Here is a 27,990-nt window from a genome sequence, read left to right as displayed (position 1 = left end):
GGAAAAGGAAGTGCTTTTGTGTTTAGCTGTAATACACTAGTGAGCAGAGGGAGGAAATGGACTCAAAGGATCTCTGAGTAGACCTACGACAGACAAAGAAAAGTGCTGTGTGTAGTTGTAGCAGCATTTTAGACAACATAGTAGACAGGAAAAAAACCCCGCACTAGGGGCAATATGTGTGGGATTGGGGTGGTGAGAGCTAATCTATTCTGGACACCATAGCAAGGGCAAACATTCCACAGCAATGTTTCCTACTAGAACATGGAGCTTTCTGCAGGCATGGAGTGTGTTAGAGGTGGGACCCTTCCTCCCATCCCAGCTTAGACAGTCACCTTGAAAAAAACAAGAGAATTTCTTCACCACTTGTAAGCAGAACCATATCTTAGAGGCGCTCTAGGTGTGTCTGCATTTCTGCACTGCTCATAGGAGAACCACTGTCCATTGGGCCCACACATGCACTGTCTCATGTGGGCTAACCTCTCCTCAGTTCCTTCTCTACAGCAGAGTCATAGCAAGAACCCAGAAGTAGAGGGGAGGAGGGCAAGTAGTAAAGCATGCCTAGGGGGACATTTTAAAGAACTGCTGTTACTGCACAAGGTGAGTCACTATTTTTCCAACAGATCTCAGCTTAAGTATGGGGAAACTACTATTGAAAAACTATGATACCATCACAGCATGATGACACATTTAAGGCAGGTATGGAAAAATATGTAACCATTAGCAGATTCTCTTTCCAAAAAAAGGAATGGGCCTCTGCCACCAAAGGTGATGTACTAAAACCCTAATACAATAGGGTTTTGAGTACAGACTGAATTTATTCTTCCCTGAATCTAGCTAAGGAAACAGATTTTTTAAAAAATCTGCTTGTTTTTCAATTAGTCCTTTTCCCACCCATGGTAGGATTTTATTAAGAGGCAGCAAGTTCTTTATCTGTATACCTGCACAAGTGGCTTTGCAAAGTTAACACTTACATGAAATGACAATCAGCAAAATATTTTATTTCTTGCACAAACATTTTGAAAAAGCCAGTAAGTGAATATGCATGATAATACAAAACAGCTTGTAATTAACCAGCTATAGAGTTGATCAAAAAAAGTCTTAATACAAGAAAAAAATCTTTGGGTGTGTTTGTCCCCTACAGATACAAGTAACACCAATGCTTCACTTTAAACTTGAACATATTGCCTGCTACAAAGACAGATTTAAATTAGTAGCAGGAACACCTCAGTTGTACTCTGAAGATGCAGTACTGTTCTACCAAAGCCCAAGTTTCAGACTGTAAGAAGCACACATTGATAAGATCTCCCAGAATACATTTAACCTCATTTAGTAGCCTTGCTGCAAAAGGAACCTAGCGTGAATAATAGTATCTTTTCCACCTGTTAAGTGCAAAATACCAGGCTCTACATAGGCACAAGAGAAGGTCCTGCAAATTACTATAACCTCATAGTAATATGTATCTTTGTATCAACATTACTTACTCTTTCAGCCAACAGTTTTAGCAACTCGAACAAGATTTTATAGTTTGACAGCTTACAGGTAGGATTACTGCTGGGAAGTAGAAAATTCTGTATGGAAACATCCATCGATGAGGTACAAGCTGTTTAAGACCCAACTGCAATCAGTCCAGCACTTTTGGATTTGGCTAGACAGATGAAGCTGCTGTCAAACAAATTCTACACATCCTTTTTGGACAAAATTCTCAATGGAGTTTTGCTTGAGCACTGCATGGAGGGTAGATGACCCTGCTCCCCTTAGTAATTTATCACAGAAAGACTAAATTGAGTAGTTTTTGCTAATAGGATTTTAGTACACCTAGAGATCTGCAAGTGAAATCCTAGCATGAACAGTTCTGAAGAGTCATCAAATCTACAGTTTTCTACAGAGGGAACACACCCCACTAGTCTAGCACCTTCAGCTCTTTAAAAATAACTGCTTCAACATTCAAAAGCCCCTGCCTTCAAGAATTAATCTCAGGTTCTTGGGAGGGGAATGGCTAGTAAAGGTGATCAGCTGGAAAAGATTTGCTTTAAGCAAGGTCAGTCCAAAATACAACTGGAAATTATGTTCCTGGTATGTGTATTTATGTTGAAGTGACATCTTACACCATCTCTCTCATAAACCACCAGATTTCAATGAAAGGCCATCCTGAACCTTTCACCTTTGCCAGGTGACAGTGTAAGAGACAGCCATTGTTGACATGCCTGCTGTAAAAGCTTTGTGATTAGTAAGTTCAATAAAGGTGTACTTCCTATACATGGCCATAGTTCATACCAAGAATAATATCCAATATACACAGGGTTGGGAAGTAACTAGTTACCACAGGGATTACAGTGTAAGTAATGTAACAGTCCTCTTCATTCCCCTAAAAATTACGCTTTGGTGCTGAAAATTGACACTAAATTGTAGTCAATCAGTCTCTCTGAAGAATGTGCTAAGGAAAGCACAGCCAAGCATCATATATCACTACGTACCTGCAACCTGGTTAAATTATTTCTTTTTAGTGTTGTGCCAAATTTTGAACTGCATTAAGAAATCTAAGTGATTATAATCTAAAATGTAGCTTCCCAGCATTGTACACCAGCCACCTGTGTGTACTTTGTGTTGTTCCCTGTTAACTAGATGCTTTTCCTTACATCAGCTTCCTTTCCACGCTACAGCACAGCTAAATCTTCTTTAGTAGGAGAATCTCATGTCCTTGGTGTATCCCAGTTTTTCCAGGTTGGGTAAGCAAGCATACTGGATCATTGGAGGAGGACCACACATGAGGATCAGAACGTCATCTTGAGGAGGGGGCATGTGTTCTCTGAGCATGTCTTCACTCACAAATCCCTGGCTATAATCCCAATCTGAATGGAGAGGGCAGAGGGGAAAAAGGTATTTTATTAACAGGCTTTATAACAACACACACCCTTATTTATTATGGGCCAACCAAGAACAGAGCTCCACTGTGCAGCCGATCAGCTAACAGCCCTTGCTACAGAGCAGGAGAGATAAAAGCGGAGCTGCAGTGCGCTCTCTGCTCCAGAGACCTTGGAGAAGGGGGTGGAATCAGGGCATATCCCCTCGAAGCCCCTGCCATGAGCCACCCAGGGCAGGGGGCAGGGAGCACCCCCACCACCCCAGCCCTGACCCCTGTACCCACCACAACCCCAGCCTGACTCCAGTGCCACCCACACATCCCCACTCCCACCCTGAGCACCAAACAGGAGCTGCCCAGGTAAGCGCTCCACACCCAAACCTCCTGGCCAGACCCTGCACCCCAATCCCCAGCCTGCTCCTTCACCCCCAGCCCTGTTCTCAGCACACTCCCACCCTCATCTCAGTGCAGAGAGAGGAAAAGAATGCCTAGCACCAGAGAGAAGGTAGGTACCTACTCTATATGGACAGGGCCAGGACTCCAGACCGGCAGCACGCTGAGCCGACCCTGGCTGGCAGGAGCCAGCGGACGGAGCAGCAGTAGGCTGAGCTGCTCAGCTCACTGCCAGTCTGGAGTCCCAGCCACTGGCTCCGCTCAGCCCACTGCCAACCTTGGTGAACAGAACCCTAGGCCAGCAGTGTAAGATCAGCATTTTAAATGAAGCTTCTTAAACATTTTGAAAACCTTGTTTACAAAATGACAATAGTTTAGTTATATAATATAAAGACTGAGCGAGACCTTCTAAAAAAAACATTAAAATGTATTATTGGCACACAAAACCTTAAAGTGAATAAATGAAGACTCAGCACACCGCTTCTAAAAGGTTGCCAACCCTTGGTTTAGTACCACATGACCTTCCTTCTTAATCCATTGTTTAAGAAAATAAAATAGGTATTTAAGGTGTTATCCCTTTTATAGATTCAGGGTTCCCCAACTTGCTGCTGGTACTGAACACACAAAACTGCTGACCCCAAAAAGGGGAATGAGATTGCCTCTGTTCTCCCATATTAGCCAACACATTTAATCCTCAATTCTTGTGTCAGTAATGCTCTTTTTCTTTCTTCAGAATTTATTGAAACTGGTATCTGGGGGGACTTGTTCAGCTTTGCCTCTCTGAGTTCACGTTTGCTACCAAAGTCAAAGATGAGGACTACGCACTAGCATTCTCCTGACCAGTTTCATAGCTTCGGAGGCACTAGCTACCAACCTTTTCCTCCTGTCAGCTCTGAAGGCATCTAGTTGCCTTAACAGGGGATGAAAAAGTTAGAGGATTCTAGAATTGTAATCAGCCCTAATAATCTGGTGCATTGACAGGAGTGGCATGTTAGATCTTACTCTCAGGTGCTCTGTCCAACGTGTACCAAAGCTTAAAGCGGTCTGGATGCTGAACCTGAACTTCCTCCAGTTCTGATCGTAACAGGATATCTTTCTCAGTCTGCAGGGAAAGGAAAGGAGTTATACTTTCAATAGAGTCCTTCATCCAGTCTCTTAACTGTAACAGATTAAGCCTCACAGAACTCCTGTGCAGTAGCTATTATCTAAATATTAGAGAGAGTTTGAAACATGTATAAGTGAACTCAATAAGATAGTGAGAGTCAGAAACAGATCCCAAATTTCCCAGCTTCTTGATCTTTGATGACCACGCCTTGCCTCATGGAAAGGGATAAAAATAGGTTTAGATTTTTTTTTTTAATAAAACAAAACCACCCCACCACCACATGGTTATTAGATGCAGCATCACAAAACTGAAATGCTGTATTAGCAGTCTTCAGTATCAATTCAGCTTTCATAAAACTTGGGAAATTAAATATTACTGCACAATATCACTATAGTATAAATAATGCTAGGAGACTCAGAGTAGTTTTTCCATCTCCTTTTCAGCCTCACATTATGAAGTGCTGCTAGTCCCTTCATATTCTTCCCAGCCACACAGCAATTTGGCACCAATGAAAGCAAAATATTTGGGACTATGGAGGGAGTTTATCAGCACCTGTTGCTGAGAAGGCACCTATTTCTGGATCTAATGTGAAACTGCATCTGTTACAAGAAAGCTATTTCTGGATCTGACTAAATCAAAGCAGGCATGTGAACCGGACAATAGAAGACATTTTCAATGATCTAGAAGGGAGCTAACAGCATGCTATGAGATTAGCAGTAAGTATTAAATATAAATGTGTAGAGCACCCATGAGGATATAGAATCTCATTTTATTTCCTTCCCATATTTGTAAACACTGTAGACCCTCTTGTATTATTTCCACCTGGGATAATACAAGATATATACACAATCCTAAACACAGATTAATTGGGAGGGAGAAATCTGGAAAGCAGCAAAAAATAAGGACATTTTATGGGTGACAGCAGCAGACAGGAGCTAGAAGTTTGCAACGTGATTTTTGGTTGTGCAAACTCCATGTCTCAGAACAGGGAGACAGCAGGCCCTCTGTACAAAGTTTTGTTAAGACCGTACCTGGAATACGCCAACAGGCTGGAGAGAGTTCAAAGAAGAGCAACAAAAGTGATTAAAGGTGTGAAGGGCTGAGTACAGGGGTAGAGGGGGGAAAAAACCCAGTTATGGAAGTACTTAGTGTATGAACTATCCTTAGAATGAGACATTTTATACTTTAATTGGCTAAATAATGACCAGGAAAGGACGTTTTTTTAAGTGTGTAAAAACCAAGAACGGAGAGGCATTTGGAGTGGTAAAATATTGAGACGAAATGCAAGAGGAAAAATTTAGGCTTAACATCAGGAAATACTTCCAAACAGTAAGGTGCATTAGTCTATGGAACACGCATGCAAGGGAAATGGGACATCACTTGGCACATTCAAGTCTGGGCTAGACATAATTCTGATAAACATAAAATAAGGTCAATCCTATATAGGCAGAGAAGAACTAGATGACCCAACAGGTCTTTTCCATCACCAACTTCTACTATTATCATTTCTACAACATTATCTATGATTAAAATAGCTTCAGTGGACACAAGATAAAAGTTAAAGCACTGAAGATAATCAGTAGCATCATATACTGTCAATCCACACATCTACTTTCATTTGGGTTAGTGTAACTTGATACAATGTACTTAGATACTTGTGCCCAGATTTTCAGAAGTGCTCAGCATCTACCAAGTCCTTCTGAAAACAACAGGAGTTGAGCCCTTTAAAAAAAAATCTGGTTACTTTATTTAGGTGCCTATAATATGACCTTTTGAGAATCTTGCCCTTCATACATTTTGGTATGCGTGGCAGAATGTTATCTGGGTAAGAGTGGCTCGTGTGGTTTAAGAGACAAGTTCAGTACCAATGGAGGGTGTTTGCTACACCATTTAATTAGGGGTATTTGATTACTAGAACCAAATGGGACTAAGACTTCCTATAAACTTACATCCATACCTCTCAGATGGTAGACAGAGATTTGTATCCAAATTAAGCCATCATGTAGCAGCCATAAGCATCTTTTAAATGCCTAATGCTTAGCACAGCTAGATCATGAAATTCGTAAACAAGAATTTCCTGTTTTAAAATTGAGAATATCATTTACCAGTTCTATGACAATCATATTAAGATTCACTGTATCGACCCTTCATTGGAGTTTTGTAAAGAAAGAGACAACATGTAGTGGCATAACACAATGCAACCTTTCAGAGAAGTTGAAATCTGAAAACGGGGCCTGAGTAGACTATGACCCCCAACAGATCAGAAAATATCTTTTTGTGGTGCTGGTTCTACAACAAGTAAGCTGCTATTTCTAATTGCATGGCACTCTCTCCCCCATTTTGCAGTTCTCACCTGTTGGGGACAATTAAGTTTAGGTCACATGGTGCAACTGTGCTCAGAAATAGTCAGATTCATACTTCCCTATGCAAACCTGGTTCCGTGCCCTGGAGGTGGGGGGTATTAATCTTAAAGGAGAGCAAATGATGCTGCTGCTAGATGGGGCAGCTTTAAAATTCTGACAAGGGCTTCTCCCCCCCTCCCCAAAAAACAAAAACATGCTGGCGGTCAGTTTGGATGAGCTATTGCCAGCAGGAGAGTGAGTTTGTGGGGGTGAGAAAACCTGGATGTGTGCTGGAAATGGCCCACCTTGATTATCATGCACATTGTGAGGAGAGTGGTCACTTTGGATAAGCTATTACCAGCAGGAGAGTGAGTTTGTGTGTGTGGTTTTTGGAGGGGGGTGGGGGGGGGTGAGAAAACCTGGATTTGTGCTGGAAATGGCCCAACTTGATGATCACTTTAGATAAGCTATTACCAGCAGGACAGTGGGGTGGGAGGAGGTATTGTTTCATGGTCTCTGTGTATATAATGTCTTCTGCAGTTTCCACAGTATGCATCCAATGAAGTGAGCTGTAGTTCACGAAAGCTCATGCTCAAATAAATTGGTTAGTCTCTAAGGTGCCACAAGTACTCCTTTTCTTTTTGCGAATACACACTAACACGGCTATTACTCTGAAACCATTCAGAAGAAAGAATCCCTGTCTCAAAACACTTACAGTCTGGATAAGGAACATAACAAGAGGACATAGGAAAAAAAGAGGGGTAGATGTCAGGGCAAAAGTTACCAGGCAGTAATGCAGAGAACCGTGTGCTCATTGCAATGGCCTCACATGTGCCTGTTTTTATAGTTTGTTCATTTTTAGCTTAGGGTTTTATGATACTGAATTGTATCTATGTTCTGTACTGTCTCAGCAGAGGTTTGCATATACCTGGGTTTTGTTTTTTTAAACTTAAGGACAATTTTAATGTCTTGCCACAACAAGAAAAGAAGAGTTACCTGATTAGCAAACAGCAGCTGACAAATGGTGGGATCATCTTTGTCCTTCATGATGGCGCGAATGAGCTGCAGCATAGGAGTTATGCCTGAAAAAGAACTGCAGTTAAAACTGGCCATGAGCAATACATCTAATAGCCTTGCAGAAACAAGGTGCACAAAGAATGAAACTTCATTCTTGCATACCAGTTCCACCTGCAATCATCCCAACATATTTCACTGTTTTAAGAACAGGTTCAGATTTCTTCTCAGCGCGAATAGCAAACATGCCTGGAAAAAAGGAGGAAAGGACAAATATTAGGGAGTACTCGCAAACACTAATTTGAACAGAGGACTGGTATCACAAATCCTGAGTTCTAATTCTGATTTATAGTGACTGCCCAGGGTCTGAGACAATCACCTCTCCACTCATTTTCCCATCTGTAAAATGGCAATGTGTCACCTTTTCCTTATAAGGCTATCGTGAGGACAAACAGATATATTTTAAAAGTGCTAACTATTTTAAAAGACGTTGAAAATGAACGCTGCTAGTGTATTATAATTAGACAGAATTTTTGACTCATTTCTCAACATCAAGCTATTATGATTTGCATTTCAGTAATGTCTAGTGGCCCTGAACAAGGAGCAGGAGTCAGGTCTGACAAGGACCATCCTCCACCCCCAACAAGATCAACCTGCCCTCAAGAGCTCACAATCCATTCTCTGTATGTAACAACTATTTCCAGAAGACATCTCAATTGGGTGAGGAAGAAACTTGGCTAAAATTAAGTATCTAAACACTATAATACAAACCCAGTCCATCAGCAATTATTACACAAAGACCACGCCAGTGGATGGTGTTGAATAAGGTCACGACCAGGTTTTAAAAGAGCCCACTCATAGGTCTCTATGGGCTTCTCTTCACCGTGTTGTGGTGTTTTTGTTTTTTTTTTAAAACCTGGAGTTAATTGATTCCCAATTAACTTGAGGTACTTTCTAATGGCTAGTGTGGACACACCACACAGATTTGACAGAGGCTACGAACATTTCTGCTTTATCCTAGGAATCAGCCCCAGCTTGGGATAAAGCCCATTTCTTAATCATGACATTACATGTTCCTGCCTCATTCACAGAGGCCTGGCCAAAATAACCAAGTTTAACCATTGTTAACTGTCATGCAGATGGAATCCTAACGCAGCTACTGGCTCTTTTGCTAGGAATTGAGAGTAGGATTCTGTCAAGCCTTGTCTACACACAGTTTTTGTATCAGTATAACCATGTCAGTTAGGTGTGCTTTCTTTGCAAATATAGTACAATCCTTGCTCTGGGCACAGTTACAGTATGTAAAAGTTGCTTTATCCTGGTGTAGCATATACCAGGCTTACACAAGAAACTTCTGCCAGTATAGCAATGCTGGTTAGGGGTGTGATTTTGGGACAACATTTCTATGCCAGCAAAAGCCTTAGTGAAACACAGTCATAGTGCCATAAATGTACTTTTGCTGCTATAGTTTATTTCACTTAGGGAACATATATACAGTTCTACCAGCAAAAGCACTCTTGGGAATAGAGCTCTGTCTGTACTACCAGCAAACCTTTGTAATGTAGAGAAGACCTTATTCCCCGTCCTATAGAAGTACGTTTACAACAACAGTATAGCTGCAGGCACTCTAGAGCAGCTGTACTTCTCTAAGTAACCCAATACAGTTAAAGTGGTTCAACTTGTGTGTAGGAAAGGCCAGAACCTCTTTGGATTGCGGGGCGGGGGGTGGAGTCAGCGATCACTACTCCTACATTACAGTGAATCACAATTATATAAGATTTTCGGTGCTTGTTATTCTGGACACAATATTTCCAAAATCAGTCTTGCCTCTTCCCTTGTAGACAAGTAATCCACTGGGACCTCTGAAGTCAATGGTATCCCCTAATTTCAGGCTGTCTAAATTCTGAGACATCTTTCCTCCATCAGGGAACTTTGGATGGACCCCTTTAAAATAAATCTGTTAAAAATAAAGATTAAAAGGAACTGTTTAATTAAAAGAGCTCAAACTAAAGACAAGTTTTTGCCTTAATTTTCTGTAATACACAAATTCATATGCCCAAACTCAAGCAATGAGACATGGTTCTCAGACATGCTAAAACAGAGAGCTGAGAATCCAAAACAGAGAGAGTTCTATTTTAAAGCCAATTGAAGAGGTGAAAATTGTCCTAGGGCAGCTTTGTTATACAGGGATAGACTCAAGACTTGTTAACCTTGGGCCCAATTCTGAGATACCAAGAGCCTGCAGCTTCCAAGTGAAGGCAATGAGAGTAGTGGGTGTTAAGTACTTCAAGATCAGACCCCCTACCAGTAAAGCTATGGGCTTGTCTACATAGGAAAGATATATCTGTATTTACAAGTATAAGGTAAGGTGTGAATTTAAACAAATATAGTTGTACTGGTGTCATTCCCCTCCCCCACCACACACATTCCTATATAAGAGGACCAGTTAGCAATTATCTTTAAGAACTCACTGAGGCAAGGGGAGGTCCCCAAGGACTGAAGGGCAAATGTATTACGTATTTAAAATAAGGGGAACAAAGAGGACCCGAGAAATTATAGACTACTTGGGGATTGGTCCTGCTTTGAGCAGGGGGTTGGACTAGATGACCTCCTGAGGTCCCTTCCAACCCTGAGATTCTATGATTCTACGACTAGTCAGCCTAACTTCAATACCTGTCAAGATACTGACACAAATTATTAAAGAATGAATTTGTAAGCACCCAAATGATAGTGTTATAAGAAAGAGTCAATAGGGATTAGTCAAAAACAAATCAAGCCATGCCAAGTCGTCTTTGGCAAGGTTACTGGCCCAGTGGATAGTAGGGAAGCTGTAGCTCTTGTTTTTACTAAGGCTTTTGACACAGTCCCAGATGACATTCTCATAAGCAAACTAGGGAAATGTGGCCCAGATGAAATTAATAAGGTGGGTGCATAAATAGTTCGAAGTAGTTATCAATGGTTCACTGTCAAATTGGGAGGGAGTATCTAGTGGGGTCCCATAGGTGTCAGTCCTAGATCTGGTACTAGTCAATATTTTCATTAATTACTTGGATTATGGAGTGGAGAGTATGCTTATAAACTCTGCAAATGACCCCAAGCTGGGAGGAGTTGCAAACATTTTGGAGGACAGGATTAGAATTCAAAATGATCTTGACAAATTGGAGAATTGGTCTGAAATCAACAAGATGAAATTAAATAAAGACAAGTGCAAAGTACTTCACTTATAAAGGAATAAATCAAATGCACAAGTTCAAAATGGGGAATAACTGACTAGCTGGTAGTGCTGCTGAAAAGGATCTGGGGTTTATAGTGGATCATAAATTGAATGAGTCAACAATGTAATACAGTTATGGAAAAGGCTAATATTATGGGCTATACTAACAGGGGTGTTAGATGGAAGACATGGAAGTATTGTCCCACTCTACTTAACACTGGTGAGGCCTCAGCTGGAACATTGCATCCAATTCTGTGTGCCACACTTTAGGAAAGATGTAGACGAACTGGAGAGAGTCCAAAGGATTTCAGAGCAACAAAAATGATAAAAGATTTAGAAAACCTAACCTATGAGGAAAGGTTAGAAAAAACTGGGCATATTTAAACTTGAGAAAAGATGACGGAGGAAGGACCTGGTAACAGTCTTGAAATATATTAAGGGCTGTTATAAAGAGGACTATGATCAACTGTTCTCCATGTCCAGTGAAGGTAGGACAAGAAGTAACGGGCTTCATCTGAAGCAAGGGAGATGTAGGTAAACTATTAGGGAAAACACTAACTATAAGGATAGTTAAGCTGTGGGATAGGGTTCCAAAGGAGGTTGTAGAATTCCCATCATTGGAGGTTTTTAAGAACAGGTTGAACAAACATCTGTCAAGGACTGTCTAGATCAGTGGTTCTCAACCAGGGGTAAACATACTCCTGGGAGTATGCAGAGGTCTTCCAGGGGGTACATCAACTCATCTAGGTATTTGCCTAGTTTTATAACAGGCTACATAAAAAGTACTAGCAAAGTCAGTACAAACTAAAATGTCAGACAATGACTTGTTTATACTCCTCTATATACACTATACACTGAAATGTAAGTATAATATTTGTATTCCAGTTGATTTATAATTATATGGTAAACAAAATGAGAAAGTCAGCAATTTTTCAGTAATAAAAATACAAAAAAGTGTCACAGCACACTATGTTTGATTTTGTAAGTAAGTAGTTTTTAAGTGATGTGAAACTTGGGGGTATGTAAGACAAATCAGACTCCTGAAAGGGGTACAGCAGTCTGGAAAGGTTGAGAGCTACTGGTCTAGATTTCCTTGGTCCTGTCTCAGCACAAGGGGCTGGACTTGACTTCTTGAGGCCCCTTCCAGCCCTACATTTCTATGGTTCACTTTATAAAGCGTGTCACCGTGTGAGAAAGAAACACCTAATAGGAAACAAAACTCTGAAGAGAGCCAGCAAAGTAATGTAGTAATTTAATACAAAATTCTATCAGCTATAGAAATATTTGCTGAATACCAAAACGTGGCTATTGAGAGGGGAAATTCAGAACATTAGATGATCCAAACTTACCATCTCGCCAAACAGAGCACCAACAATGTTATGGATCAGTGATATCTATGCCTACCAGCTCCCACATTTAATAATGCTCCTGCGTACATCATGCTGACCACATCACCCACGGAACAAGCACACAGGAGTTCAGGCAAGGTTGGTTGCTTCTTAAAAAATATTGAGAGTTTTGTGAACTTCTACAAATTTGATTCCCTTTGCTACAGAAATGTTGGAAATCTGCACTCTCTGTGTACCTATATCTTCAATCCCCTGTCTCATCATATATAGACAAAAAAAAAATCACAGGACGCTATATGAATTAAATCTATATTGATTTGCATGCTGAGGTACCACTGAGTGGAAGCCAACAAGCCATAGTAGAGTTAGACATCATGGAATCACACAAAAGTATTTTTACAACACCATGCTCTTTACTGTAACTTTTAACGGCTTATAACTAGGCAAGTATTGTATGGCACAATGATATCCTTACCTTGATAACAAGATCCACATAGCCTTTGTCGTCATCGCTGGAGACTGGTGTGTAGGGTCTGACAACCAGATTTCCATTAATCCGTGCAGAAAGATAAATATGCTGTCCTACAAGCAGCAGAAGGGAAGAACAGGTTTATTTTTGAGGGGCTATTCTGAGCCAATTCTCTTTCACTGTAGCTGACAATGACTTGGTGGAAAAGCCAGATTGGGTCTTAAGGTTCTCTTTACCCCTTTGGTCCAGAAGCAATAATTTTTCCCTTGCTCGCCTGTATTTCCATACTACCTTGCTAGATTTCTTCCTCCAGTCTGCATGAAATCCAGCTGAATAGGCACAGTCTTCAGCTACCCCAGCCTTAGAGAGCAGTTCTCCAACCCGGAGCTCAATCATGTTTGTTATTTACTGTAGCAGCCATAAGCATAAGTTTAGATATTATATATTACACACATATACAGATGTAAAAAAGGATGTTCAAGGATGACTCACACGTTCAAGTGTTATTAGCACCTCATTAACACACGTCACTTACACATAACTGAACATAAGGCATACTATAAAGGTGTCCTAGGAACTCCATATTTAAGGCTGCATTTTGATATGCATTTAGAGCATGAGTTTTTTTTATTTCATTTTACTTTGCAACTGGAATGAATCAGATGATGTCACAGGAGAGGATACAACAACATCAATAGCATTTAAAATGTTTTTTCAAGTAGTTCTTGTAGCCCATACGGCCTCATAGGTCTGTGACAGGTATAATTAACAAAGCTTTCATTCATGATGATAAAACCAGGCTGCCAATATAAAACATACCAACAGGGAGACCTAGAATGTGCTCTCGAGTTGGAAGGGCAAAGCGAAATCTTCTCGTGTCATGGCTAATTTCCTGAAATGGGAAAAAAACAAAACCATCACACACACTGTTGGAAATACTTTGTATTTTGTTAGCCGTTTTTGTTTTGTTTTTAACAGATACGTCAGTCAGGCTGTTTCTAAAACTTAGTTTCACCCTAATCCACAGATATGTAACTGAAACTGTTTCAGCACTCTGTATATGCTATAAAATAGGAAATCAATTTAGCACTGTTTCACTGCTGTATCAAAAGTATACTTTCCACTCAAATTCCTTGAAAGCCTCTCTCTTTTCAAGAAATAAGAAAAAACATTGATATTTCAGTTTGTGAGGTCAAAAAACAACAACAAATACCTAATACAAATGCAAAAAAAAGGAGGGGGGAGAGAAACTACAGGAAAAAATATTTCAGATTTAACAAAGATCAATAAAAACTACTTATTTGCAATTTAGTATAGGCTATAACTTTATAATGCTCTGCACTTGTACAGAACACGATCCAAAGATCTCAATGAGGATCTAATCAGTTCTTCATTTGTAGTTTAAATTTAGATAAAAGACAAAAAGGAGGAAGTTCAATGGCAGAAGTTTCAGAAACAGTTCAACAAAAGACTTATTTTTGGCTAAGTTGTAAATCAGATGAATTAGTTATTCTAATTTAGTTTTGGAGCAGAATACTGGAAAGGACACTGGTGGGTATAAGAGGGAAACAACAACTATCAAGTTGGTCTCCTTTGTTACATTAGTGCTTTAACATGTTTATATAAAGTTTCCTTAATTATAATGGGAAAGAACACACACTGCAGATTAGAGCCCTGCTATAAAACTTGGGACCTTATTAATGATTTCAAAATTATTTATCCCCAAATAAATCAAAGCGATTTATTTCTCAAAGGTTATGATCATAACTCTTTAAACAGTATAAGTCATGATCATTGGACCAAAGTGACACTTCAGTTTAGATAAAAATATTAAGTGATATGTAATGTATTTGGATGGGGAGAATGAACAAGCACTAATGAGACATTGTTTCATTTTCCCCTTTCCACTCCACCTTGTATGCTTTTGGTTTCATTACAGCATACTTAGGGTCTGAACTCTAGTGCTATTTATTACTTTGCAGTCCTTAGATTGGGGAGGGCAAACTACAGCCCACCTCCTGCTGGGGAGCGGGGTCTGGGGCTTGCCACGCTCCAGCCAGGGAGCAGGATTGGGGGCTGCTCCACGCAGCTCCCGGAAGTGGCAGCATGGCCCCCCTCCGGCTCCTATGCGTTCCAATGGCCCCCTCCAGCACTCCAATGGGAGCTGCAGGGGCGGTGCCTGCGGACGCGGCACCATGCAGAGCAGCCTGGCTGCACCTCCACATAAGAGCCGAAGAAGGGACATGCTGCTGTTTCTGGGAGACGCTTGAGGTAACACCGCCTGCAGCCTGCACCTCTGAGTCATGCCCCAAGCCCCTCCCCTAGGCCTGCTCCCCCTCCTGCCCTCGATCCCAGCCCAGAGCACCCTCCCGCACCTCAAACCCCTCATCCCCAGCCCCACCCTAGAGCCATCACCGCACTCTCCCACCCAGAGCCCTCTCCCGCACCCTGAAGGCCTCATTTCTGGCCCCACCCTGGAGCCCACACCCCAACCCCAATTTTGTGAGCATTCATGGCCCGCCATACAATTTCTATTTCCAGATGTGGCCCTCGGGCCAAAAGTTTGCCCACCTTTGCCTTAGATAAATACTTAGCACTTCTGCAGAGTTTTCATATGTAATGCTTTACAGAGGTGGGTGGGCATCATTTCCCCCCATTTATAGATGAGGAAATTGAATCACAGAGCTGTTAAGCGACTTGCCCAGGGCACACAGCAAGACAGTGAGAGCAGAAAAGAGAACCCAGGTCTCTCAGTCCAATGCCTCATCCATTGTACCACATTGCATCTTCTTATAAAAGATCCCTATAAAATGTAATAGAACACCCCTTATATACAATGGTTAAATACCCATAGAAGTGGTATCTATTAAATTAGATATGATTGTAGAATAGTTGCTACAAATAGGTTTTGTTCCTATTAAACTCTATTGGACTTTTCCCTAAAGGTTCACTTCAAATCAATTGGACTCCCGCTTTTACTATGGATATTAGAATCAGACTCTTAGGCTATGTCTACACTTCAGACCTTACAGCAGTACAACAATACCATCACAGTTACAATGCTGTAAGGTCTCTCGTGTACCTGCTCTACTCCGACAGGACAGAGCTCTCCTGTCAGCATAATTAAACCACTCCCAACCAGCAGCGGAAGCTATGTCTGCAGGAGAGCATCTCCTGCCAGCGTAGTGCTGTCCACACCAGCACTTTTGTTGATGAAATTTATGTCAGACGGGTGTTTTTTACACCTGACTGACAAAAGTGCTAATGCAGACATAGCCTATAGGCTCGTCTACACAAACACTTAGTTCATGGCAAGCTGGGGTGTAAATCTACCTCGCGCTAGCCTGCCACACATTAAGTGTCCATGTGAACCCTGCTGCCGCACACTAGAAGTTCTGTAATACTCTACGAAGTGAGACCATATCTACACTATGGGTGCTACAGTGGCAGAGATATGGTGCCGCAGCTATGCTATTGTAGTATAGACACTTCCTACAGCAATGTAAGGGGTTGCTAGGCTGACAAGTTTTCTTCTGTCCATGGAGCTGAATCCACACTGAGGGTTAGGGCGGCATGACTACAGCACTCAAGGATGTGAATTTTTCACATCCCTGAGTGTCAGAGCTATGTCAACCCAACTTAAGCATAGGACAGGCCTGAGTCCCAGGGAAGTGACATAACCAAGGATAGAAAAAGTTACTGACAGTTGTTGCTCAAGTAGGAAAGTCCTACTAGTTCCATTTAATGTGAGATGCATTCTGCCTGTGCCAAAGGATTACGGTTTATTTAGGTGTTAAATAGGTGTAAAATTAAGATCTGATTGTTCATTAGAAGGGATTCCAAACAGGAATCTAGAAAGAAAGAAATGCAGTGAACATAATTTCTGTTATAGTAAAATGCCTTTTCTCTTTATCACCTCGTCACTTAACTGGAATGTCACATCAACCACAAAGGTGTCCAAATATGATGATTTTACTACATCATAAGATAGGATTCTAAAGAGAAACTGAATGGTTTACAGAGGTCTAAATGCATAATTCTGTTTGCCAAGGCCTCATCTACACTACAAAACCGACCCATAATAAGTACGACTGATGGCAACAGTTGTTAAGCCATGGTATAACAATGGTTAGGTGAAACAGTGCTAAACACAGTTGGTCCTTGTTTAACAAATGGACCATGCTGAGCACGCTCTCTTCTGCATCTGTTAGCAACAACTGTTGCTAACATTACTATTTGGTAGTTTTGAAAAGGCCCTCATTCACAAAAAAGTGAATGCAATGTGAACAAATGCAATGAAGTTTGTGGGCAGTTTGAAACAATGGCTCTCTGGTGGCATGAACTGGTATTATGCACTTCAAAGGAGTGATAACAGTGAAACCTAGTAACAATTCAGGTTGTAACACTGTTAGTGATTTCACTAACTGATGTAAACATGCTATAAAGGAGAGGAATTCCTGTATTAACAACAGCTGCACAATCTAGTGTGAGAAGCAATGCATTTTGGCATCGGGCTGGGCAGAATCTGGGTTGAGCTTCAGAGTACTACCACTCCCCTTACCCAGTTCAGCCTTTGGGAAGGAAGGGGAAGAATGACCACAGAAAACACACATGTGCATGGAGTCCACTTAAGAAAGTAGTTCTCTCCCATCAGAAGATATCCTGTAACTAATAAAATTTGTTTTCAAATAAGGGTAGGTTTATACATCAAAAGCTGCAGGATCACAGCTGCACCAGTGCAGCTGTGTCGCTGTAACTGTTTACTTAAGATACTACTACACTGATGGGAGAGCTTCTCCCATTGGCATAGTTAATCCATGTCCACAAGAGGCAGTAGCAGCTCTCCTGTGGACATAGGGCTGTCTACACCAGGGGTTAGGTCAGTATAAATGCATCTCTCAGGGGTGTGGATTCTTCACAGCCCTGAGCAATGTAGTTATACAGATGTATGTTTGTAGTGCAGGCCTGACCTAAGCTCCATATTCAAACTGAAAATCAATTGTGCAACACACTTCTGTATCTTGGAGACTTTTCCAAATAGTGACTGATATTTTTAACCTTAAAACCCTAAGAAGTTCTCATCCAATTCAATTTAACAGGTCTTAAAATACTCAGCAGTGCACACAAGAAGTTACATTATTCCCCATACCCACACACAAGTGGATTTTGCAACACTGAAGTGTAAATGACGAAGGTCACCGTTCATTTTAGCAAGAAACATGTTTTCATTAAGGTAGTATTTTTTCCAAAGCGGCTATAGATTTCCAAACATGTTTCCTGTTTATGTGAGAAGTCTTTTTTGACCTCCCATCCACACAGATATAAACTGCATTACAATACGTGTGACTAGAACTGATCTTAAAATGAGTCTCTCTTCTCCCCTCTTCCCAAACCCATGGAAAATCCGGATGAAAGTGAAAAAAGGTTTGCACAGGAAAGAATCAAATCCTGCAGATTTTAGGGATTTAGGGTGACGCGTTCCACAGGATAATCCGGAAGAGACAGTCTTTCCCATTGGCCAGGCATGGAGACAACACTAACTAAACAGTAGGAATTCAGAGTCTCGGTTTTAAAAAAAATCAGAGGTTGTCAAGTTTACATTGTGTCATAAGCGCTGGATAAACTAGGTAAAAAGCATTTGCTCTCTGCTTTGTTTCAATATAAACGTTTACATAGCTTAACCAGAAACAGAACTCCGCAGCCTTCAAACTTTTACAATTCTCAACAGGGCACAATATTGCTGCAACATTACTCAAGTTGTAGAATGCTATGGGCATTATAGATCCATAGGGAAGTGCTGTCAGCGTGCTCAGTCCTGTACAAGCGTGCACGCACTTACCTCTTTGTCAATCAGCCTCAATGGGTATTTCATTTCAGGGTCCTCCAGGGTAATTGCAGGAGGGGGTTTCCTGAAGAGTCTCATGATCAAGCTGTAGACTAGCCATAATGGGTATGTCACAATCCCTCCAAGCTGCAACAATGCATAAAGACAGAATATTAACATCGCTGTTTGTTTTAGTGAAGTGATACCATGATGATAATGTCATGTCAGAAACAACCCATGAGAGATATCCTCAGTTTTTGCATGCTTATATTAGAAGCATACAGAAAACAGTCCATTCAAAGATACCTCAGTGCAGTAAGTGTAAAAACTGGTTTACCATATAAATAATGTGGTAGTTTAGATACACATTTAGTTTGCCTTAGTCTTTCTGGACTCCTAGGACTCAGCTATCACAGCATGGAACAGATTATAGACATGATGGTAGATTTATTCTGCCTCTTGTTTTCATATGTCCAGTTAGTCATTTAGAACAAATCTTCTCCCTTTGCAGAGGGTCCATGCAAGGGTGGCACAGGCATAAGAATGGCCATACTGGGTCAGACCAAAGGTCCATCCAGCCCAGTATCCTGTCTGCCAATGGTGGCCAATGCCAGGTGCCGCAGAGGGAGTGAACCTAACAGGTAATGATCAAGTGATCTCTCTCCTGCCATCCATCTCCACCCTCTAACAAACAGAGGCTAAGGACACCATTCCTTACCCATCCTGGCTAATAGCCATTAGTGGACTTAAATTTATGGAGGTTCTCTAGTTCTCTTTTAAACCCTGTTATAGTCCTAGCCTTCACAACCTCCTCAGGCAAGGAGTTCCACAGGCTGACTGTGCACTGTGTGAAGAAGAACTTCCTTTTATTTGTTTTAAACCTGTTGCCCATTGATTTCATTTGGTGGCCCCTAGTTCTTATATTATGGGAACAAGTAAATAACTTTTCCTTATTCATTTTCTCCACACCACTCATGATTTTATATACCTCTATCATGTCCCCCCTTAGTCTCCTCTTTTCCAAGCTGAAAAGTCCTAGTCTCTTTAATCTCTCCTCATATGGGACCCGTTCCAAACCCCTAATCATTTTAGTTGCCCTTCTCTGAAGCTTTTCTAATGCCAGTATATCTTTTTGAGATGAGGAGACCACATCTGTATGCAGTATTCAAGATGTGGGCATACCATGGATTTATACAAGGGCAAGAAGATATTGTCCATCTTATTCTCTATCCATTTTTTAAATGATTTCTAACATCCTGTTTGCTTTTTTGACTCCCACTGCATACTGCGTGGATGTCTTCAGAGAACTAGCCACAACTCCAAGATCTCTTTCCTGATTAGCTGTAACTAAATTAGACGCCATCATATTGTATGTATAGTTGGGGTTATTTTTTCCAATGTGCATTACTTTACATTTATCCACACTAAATTTCATTTGCCATTTTGTTGCCCAATCACTTAGTTTTGTGAGATCTTTTCGAAGTTCTTCACAGTCCGCTTTGGTCTTAACTACCTTGAGCAGTTTAGTATCGTCTGCAAACTTTGCCACCTCGCTGTTTACACCTTTCTCCAGATCATTTATGAATAAGTTGAATAGGATTGGTCCTAGGACCGACCCTTGGGGAACACCACTAGTTACCCCTCTCCATTCTGAAAATTTACCATTTATTCCTGCCCTTTGTTCCCTGTCTTTTAATCAGTTCTCAATCCATGAAAGGATCTTCCTCTTATCCCATGACAACTTAATTTACTTACAAGCCTTTGGTGAAGGACCTTGTCAAAGGCTTTCTGGAAAGCCAAATACACTATATCCACTGAATCCCCCTTGTCCACATGTTTCTTGACCCCTTCAAAGAACTCTAATAGATTAGTAAGACATGATTTCCCTTTACAGAAACCATGTTGACTTTTGCCCAACAATTTATGTTCTTCTATGCGTTTGACAATTTTATTCTTTACTATTGTTTCAACTAATTTGCCCGGTACTGACATTAGACTTACCGGTCTGTAATTGCCAGGATCACCTCTAGAGCCCTTTTTAAATATTGGCATTACATTAGCCATCTTCCAGTCATTGGGTATAGAAGATGATTTAAAGGACAGGTTACAAGTCACAGTTAACAGTTCCACAATTTCACATTCGAGATCTTTCAGAACTCTTGGGTGAATGCCATCTGGTCCCGGTGACTTGTTACTGTTAAGTTTCTCAATTAATTCCAAAGCCTCCTCTAATGACACTTCAACCTGTGACAATTCCTCAGATTTGTCACCTACAAAGGACGGCTCAGGTTTGGGAATCTCCCTAACATCCTTAGCCATGAAGACTGAAGCAAAGAATTCATTTAGTTTCTCCACAATGACTCATAGGAGCCCTCTGTGCAGGAACAGATTTTAAACATAGGACCATATTATATCATTCTCTACATGGTCTACTCCCACACAGCAGATGGGGTTGTGACGGGAACCCCTGGGGTGCCACTTGGAACTGGGGTACCACTGAGCTCTGACCCACCAGCCTGGGCTCCCTCTCACACTGTGCTGCTCTGACAAGTTGCGAAGTCCTCCAAACTTGCACTTTCACCAGCATTCACACAGGTAGGGACACACCCAGCTGCAGTTACATGCAGGCTCTCTAACCATCAGCCTCCCAGCCTAGGACCCCAGAGCAGTACCATCTTGCCCTGGTCAAATCTGGCCAGTATATGGGTTTAACACCCAGTCCGCCTCTCCCTCAATGTGAAGGAGCACCGTGCACGCTTGTAGTAACCAAGCTGAGATTTTCCCCAGTCACCTTAGTCAAACGCACCCTGGTTTGGATGAGAACATAAAATAAATTTATTAACTATAAAAGGTAGATTTTTAGTGATTATAAGGGATAGCAAACAAATCAAATCAACAAAACATGCAAACTAAACTTAATCAATGACATAGGTTGGATATGAATAGCAAATCCTCACCTAAATGAAGAAACAGGCTGCAGATTCTTAAGGGGCAAGCTGCGCTAGCTTACAGTTTGGAATCCCCAGGTGTTTCATTCACAGGCTAAAAATCCCTTTAGCCCGGGTACAGTGCCCCCCCACACACACACACACCGCCGTTCAGTCTTTGTTCCTCAGGTGTTTCCAGGAGTCTCTTTGGGGCAGGGAGTCAGTGAAGAACCACAATGATGTCACATCCCTGCCTTAAACAGATTTTGAATATGGCAGGAACTCTTTGTTTCAAAACTTAGTTCCCACACCAGTCAGTGGAAAAACACTGATATTCCAAGATGGAGTCCAGTCCCTGCTGACCTGGGCACATGTCCTTGTAGTGTTACAGCAGCCATGAGTCAGAGGCTGTTCCTCAGGAAGGCTCCCAGCCTGCAGAGTTGCCAAGTCTCACAAGATAAGGGAGATATGCTTCTTCTAAGGCCTTCCCGAATGGGCCCTTCCCAGCCAGCGATCCAGACTGAGAGCCTTTTGCCTAGTGGGCATTCCCCAGGTGTAAACACATTTGTAATACAGATATATAGTCAATATTCCTCACTTCAGATACAAAAATGACTTTCTTCCTCTGGGGATGGGGAGTGAAAGATTTTGCCCCTCCACCAGAAGGGGCAGGGAACTCCATTTTCTTTTTTTCAAATGTTACATACTGCATTGGTGCACTACAACTTCCAGAAGGAATTTAAGACATAACTGGGCATTTTTCCACTTTCGCTAGCTTATAAAACGAAGTAATTTGATTGGCTGTTTTCAAGTCATAGTGCTATAAATGTGATGGCTATTGAACACTATAGCAACTCATGTCAAGAAGCTACTAATATAAACAACCATTTGTGGCAGATTCAGATCATTTTTAGTGTGTTACGGAGGTATCTGCTCAAAAAAATTTAAATGAAGCCAGAATAGCTTAAACCCTCTCTTCCTAGAACTTTGCTGTACTGAATTAACATACAAAAGTCTCAAGTAGGGGTTTTTGTATTTTATCCATTAGCATCACAGGAGCTTTGAAACAGGTCCCCATTCCCCCCCCCCCCCCAACTAATCTTGTTTTAACTGCAAATACTGATGTTATGCATGCACACCAGTTTCTAATGGATCTAAAGCTAACAAGACTATTTACATTTCCATGTTTCTGCGGCACCATTACATGTCAACTCTGAGGGCTTGTCTACACTTACAGTTCTGCACCAGTGCAGCTGCACCACTGTAGCACTAAGAGAAGACGCTACCTATACCAATGAGTGAGCTTCTTCTGTTAGCGTAGGTACTTCACCTCCCCAAAAGTCAGTAACTACGTTGATGGGAGAAGCCTGCCCATCAACATAATGCTGTCTACACCAGGAGTTCAGTCAATATAACTGTGTTGCTATGGGCTGTAGATTTTCCTCAACCTTGAGCGACAGTTATTCTGACATAAGGTTACAGTGTAGACCAGGGCTAAGACGACTGTTCGTTAATTGCTGATGCAACAATAGCAAAAAACTATATCACACAAAAGGTTACTTTTTATGTTCAATTTCTTGGTGACAGAGATGGACAGAATACTGAATAGAAATTCCAGATTACAGAAGATTTTTTGAGGCCGACCAAATTTTAGGCCTAACGTAATGTAGTGTCCTTTAAAGATGCAGTTATCAATTAGCAAAGGAGCAGCTACAGCTAATTAAATGAGCACAGGATTGCGAATCAGGAGCCGAGGCTCTATTCTCAGCTCTGTCACTGACATGTTGAGTGACCTCGGGCAAGTCACTTCATCTCTTTGTAAGTCAGTTTCTCCATCTGTAAAACGGAGCTAAATCCACCCCAACTTTGTGAACTACTTTCAGTCCACATATGGCAAGTACTGTAAGTGCAAAGTATTATTGTAACTTATTACATTGTTATATCACATTTACATCTTCTTCTGAAGCACAGGACAACCACCACTTTTAGAGGCAGGATGCTGCACTACATATCCGTCACGATATGGGAATTTCTACCATTAGTTTTGATCCACACGACTAATACGCTGTCTGCTTCATAAATGCAGAATGAAAGGCACTTTGTTATTTATGCTCAGTTAGTGCAAGAGCCTCTCGGGATTCTGCTTCAAAGGAAAAGTACAGTAGGGCAGTTCAGATACATTCTGATCCAGCAGCTAAAGACTTATTGTCAGCTGATGGGAAAAACATGGACTGGTTGCTTTCCAAAATAATTCATCACTCTTGCTAAGAAAACAGGCCTGAAATATACTAGCAGGACAAACAATGTTCTGTACACTCCTAATATAGGGCATCAATCAAGACATAAATCAAGATAGCTCCCTTGAAGTCAAAGGAGCTAGACCAACTTACAGCAGTTGAGTGATTGTGAGAAGGCAAGTTCTCTCTCCAAACATTGCTCTGGCAAGTCCTGCTCTCTAACGAGGCACATCCTAGCTACCAAAGATAAAACCTCCTGTTCTGAAATAATTTATTATTGCAATTGAACAAGCGCAGTATTTTATGAAAAGTTCTACTTTTAACAATGGCATTTTACTACAGGTACAGGATCCTCGACTCCTGAACTGGGGCGTGGTCAGTAGCATACAATGAAATACTTTCAAATGTATTGCCTTTAGAGCAGTGGTGGGCAACCTGCCGTCCACCAGGGTAGCTGATTGCGGGCCGGGAGACATTTTGCTGACATTGACCGTCCACAGGCATGGCTCCCCACAGCTCCCATTGGCTGGGAACAGCGAATCGCAGCCACTGGAAGCTGCGGGGGGCTGTGCCTGCGGACAGTCAACATCAGCAAAATGTCTCACAGCCTGCAATCAGTTTACCCTAGTGGGCCGCAGGTTGCCCACCACTGCTTTAGAGAGTGCATGTTACTGCCAGGAGTTACTGGGCTGCTATGTTTGTCTGGAGAGAGGGCAACAACTGAGAGCAGCGCATCAGGCATATTCTGAGGGAGATAATTTGTGGCAAAATACTCAGTCACTGAATTGTAATAAAATAAGAGCAATGAAAAACCTTTCTAGGAGAGCGTCTTACATCATCCAGGATGCTCAGCTGTTATCTCCCCATCCCAGCCTAGACCCACCTTTTAAGAAAGTTTAATTAGCATAGAGGGGTTGTTTGTGGTTTTGGAGGGGACATGTACATTTTGTCACTGTGCCTTTATCATGTACCCATCTTTGCTCTCTGCTTTTGTGGTCTAGAAGCAACAGTATCTGAAGTTCTACAGTTTATAGCTGCCTCCAGTCTATTCCTACAGGTCACCCTCAAACACCCACAGTTAGAAATATTTAAGCAGGTGCACTGGAGAAAGGGGGTGGAAATGAGAGGTTAGACAGCTGCTGGAAAAGGGTAATGATGCATGCTAATGACCGTTAACACTTTTCCACACAGACCCATCTCTTAACAAGCCACATAACTGTGCAAAGGTCTGATAGTTCATGGTATCATTTTTTAAATCAGATCGTGGCAAGGAAAAGGAAATCTGATAAATAAGCAATATAAATGAATAAGAACTTACTTTAATTATTCCATATAAAGAGTCTTCATTTTAGCATGTATACTGAGGCCTGTGTGCATTATGTACACAAGTAGAATATCACAAGTTAATCTCCTTTCCTTTTTTCCCACCTCTTCTAAGTAGTCAGTATACAAGTATTCAATATCTCTGGAATCCATCTGAAATTACCATATTTCTAAACAAATACATATTAAATTGTCAAGTCAATAAAACATATGAACTTAAATTTAGACAAGATGGTAAGACGACACAGATACAGACATCCTTAATGTGCTTGCTTTCAGAATTCATAAAGCACTCTGATACAGCAGATATGAGCCAGAGTATAAATGCCATCAGAACTTCTTTCCTCCATATCTAGGCACCTGTACTCAGGCTAAAATTAAGATCCCATTTATGTTTAAGCAGGCCTTCACGAATAGAAGAGGGAGGATGTTCTACTGTACATCAAGAGACTATGAGCCAGATTTTCATTTGATGAATATGAGCACAGTTCCACTCACAATTTATCTCAGCTGAGAACCTAACCCATAAACAAGTGCTGCTTAAACTGACCTATACGGGGAATCTCAATGAAATGAGCGTTTGGAACCAGGAAGAACTCAATAAAGACAACCATAACACAGATACTATTAAACTGGATTTTGCCCAGGTTAAAAAGTTGTGGGAAAGTCATGCAACTGCTGACAACTGATAGTATTTAAACGCTCACTTTTGCCTAACATTGGTCTGTCAAAAACCTTTCAACAGAAAAATACTTTTAAGAAATAAACTTAAATTACTTTAGTTTTCTGCCAGATAATTTTAAAGTAGAGAATTTATTTAGAAATAAAGTTGACTGTACATTCTTAGATTTAAAGGACAACTCATTCACTCACAGAATGGTTCAAAGAGTTTGTGCCTCCTCTTCTATGGGACCTTTACTTACTATTCTGAATTACACTTAAATCAGCAAGGATGCAAGCCCTTATCAATGAGTAGTATATTTAATATCGATCTTTTTTTTTTTAACAACCACCGCTCCCATCAGAATGGGAAATACAGCATTAAACTAATAATATCCTCACAGTGCTAGTGCTATATTCTACTTATAGCTGAACACGAACTTTTGTTTAAACTTTTTAACTGATTTTTAACAAAGGACAGAAGTGTAGTGCTTCAGACATACACACAACCCCGTGCACTGAAATCCAATGTAATCCAATTTCTTAAGATTCTTCCTAGGAAGATGGCTGGTCAGCCCTCCCTCCCAAGCCTCCCTCTACCAGTTATTTGGCTGTATAATGAGTGCATTATAAAAAAAAAAATCAATGAATTTTGCACCTTCTGGAGCTACACACCCAGAGTACAAGCACTGCACCTTACAAAGCATGTGAAAACTGAAAGCGAGGACACTAGATCATAGCTGAAAAGCAACCAGCCAGCCCCGCATCCTAGGCCTTTGCCAATGACCTTCTAAAAGATAGGATGTGGGTGTGATAAGCGCTCGTCTTCAGGCACATTCAATCTGTCAGTTTGCAAGGGAAAAAAGAAAACTGTGCTTCTCAACATTTAAGGTCACTAGCTCTTTCAAAACAGAATGTCTATTGTTATCACACACACCCACTTTTTACTGAAGGGTGATGAGAGCAGTTGCATTGCTTTGTAACATGCCTTACATATTCCGTTTCCTGGTTAATGGAAGCTTTAAAATACACTCAGACCCATGAAAAAATTAAGTGACACTATGTCATTTAACGCCAGTGTTTATAGATACCCGCAACGTGTTTAAGAGAGGAAACGGGGTGGAGGCAAGTTTAGACGCCATAGGCTGGTGCCCATCCAGAAAACAGGAATCTGGAATGTTTTTCCACTGACTGTCAAACACGATGACTCACAAACTCCACCGCACAAGCCTTGGAGCAGCTGATGAGGCCCCTAAGAAAGGCTTTACGGGTCCCCCCCTCTCCCGCCTTGGCATTGCTAACGGACCACCGCCAAACCCCTTCGCTTTTGCAGGCAGCAAACCAACTGCACCCGCTAATCCTGCGGGCAGCAGCTTCCACTCCCCAAGTTATTTGGTTTGCGTGGATGGTCAACAGACCTTGGGTGCGGCACCCCTCTAGATACGGCACCGGGGTGCCCCACACAGACGCGCGCCCGGGGGGGGGCAGAGAGGGGGCACAGGGCAGAGACGGGGCGCTTGCACGCAGCAAAGGGCTCCACCGTGCAGCACTGCAAAAGGGAGCGCCAGGGTGGGGCCCTGTTCCCGGCGGAGAAGGGGGTCGGGGGGGGGGGCAGTCTCAGCAAGAGGCCCAGCTGCCTCGCCTCGCCCCATCGCGGAAGAGGCGCCCTGCCCGCTGCGAAGGGCTCCAGAGCCCCCGCCCCTCCGGGCAGGAGCAAGCGGCCGCTTACCGTGCTGAGCTGCGCCCCCATGCCTGCGCCGGGCTCCCTCTCTGCTGCTGCTGCTGCTGCGCCGGCGCTGAGAACAACCCAGAGGCCGCGCGCCGCCCCCCTCCGCGCGGTGCGCTACACTGTGGCGAGTCAGCGGCGCCTCCAGCGCGCTCCGCCCCGCGCTGTCACCGCCCGCCCCGCCCCGCCCCTCGGGCCTGCCTCTCCATTGCTGCAGCCCCTTGCCCGTCACGCGGGCTGACAGCTCGCCGGGTTCCGCCCCCCCCCCCCCCGCGCGCGGGCGCGCGCGCCGCCTGGCTGCGGGAGGGAGGGGCCTGGTTCCCCACCCTGCGGCCGGCTCTGGGGTGTGGCTGCGCCCGAGGGAGGCGCGGGGAGGGGGAGCGTTCCGCGTGCAGGGGGCGGGTAACCCGCAAGCCACCCTGCCTGCGGGGCGGCCTCGCAGTGGGGGGTGAAACCTTGAATTCCCCTTCCGTGGAGCTGGGAGCCGCTGCCGGGGCGCGTTGGCTGTGGCTGGTTCTCCAGACAGACAATGCTGTAGGAAGAGTGG

General features: G+C 42.3%; 1 protein-coding gene across 1 annotated transcript; it reads right to left on the bottom strand.

The window, feature by feature from the left end:
- Positions 1-977: 977 nt before the first annotated feature.
- CYB5R3 (cytochrome b5 reductase 3) lies at positions 978-27,589 on the bottom strand. The gene is made up of 9 exons (XM_073317233.1): positions 27,447-27,589; positions 18,586-18,717; positions 13,566-13,638; positions 12,753-12,859; positions 9,542-9,671; positions 7,880-7,963; positions 7,697-7,782; positions 4,256-4,355; positions 978-2,849 (listed from the first exon to the last, which is right to left on the bottom strand). The coding sequence occupies exons 1-9, from the start codon at positions 27,465-27,467 to the stop codon at positions 2,677-2,679; spliced, it is 906 nt and encodes a 301-aa protein (XP_073173334.1). The 5' UTR covers positions 27,468-27,589; the 3' UTR covers positions 978-2,676.
- Positions 27,590-27,990: the final 401 nt, after the last annotated feature.

This window comes from Lepidochelys kempii, chromosome 1 (genome assembly GCF_965140265.1).
Source record: "Lepidochelys kempii isolate rLepKem1 chromosome 1, rLepKem1.hap2, whole genome shotgun sequence".
NCBI lineage: Eukaryota > Metazoa > Chordata > Testudines > Cheloniidae > Lepidochelys > Lepidochelys kempii.
The sequence above is the reverse complement of the archived record's forward strand: the minus strand, read 5'-3'. Positions and strand labels throughout refer to the sequence as shown.

Coding starts and splice junctions, on each gene's coding strand:
- CYB5R3 (XM_073317233.1), bottom strand. CDS start 27,467: ATGGGGGCGCAGCTCAGCACG. Junction 18,718..27,446: donor TGGGGGCGCAGCTCAGCACG/GTAAGCGGCCGC, acceptor GCATTGTTGCAG/CTTGGAGGGATTGTGACATA. Junction 7,964..9,541: donor ACTTGTCTACAAGGGAAGAG/GCAAGACTGATT, acceptor CCTTTTTTCCAG/GCATGTTTGCTATTCGCGCT.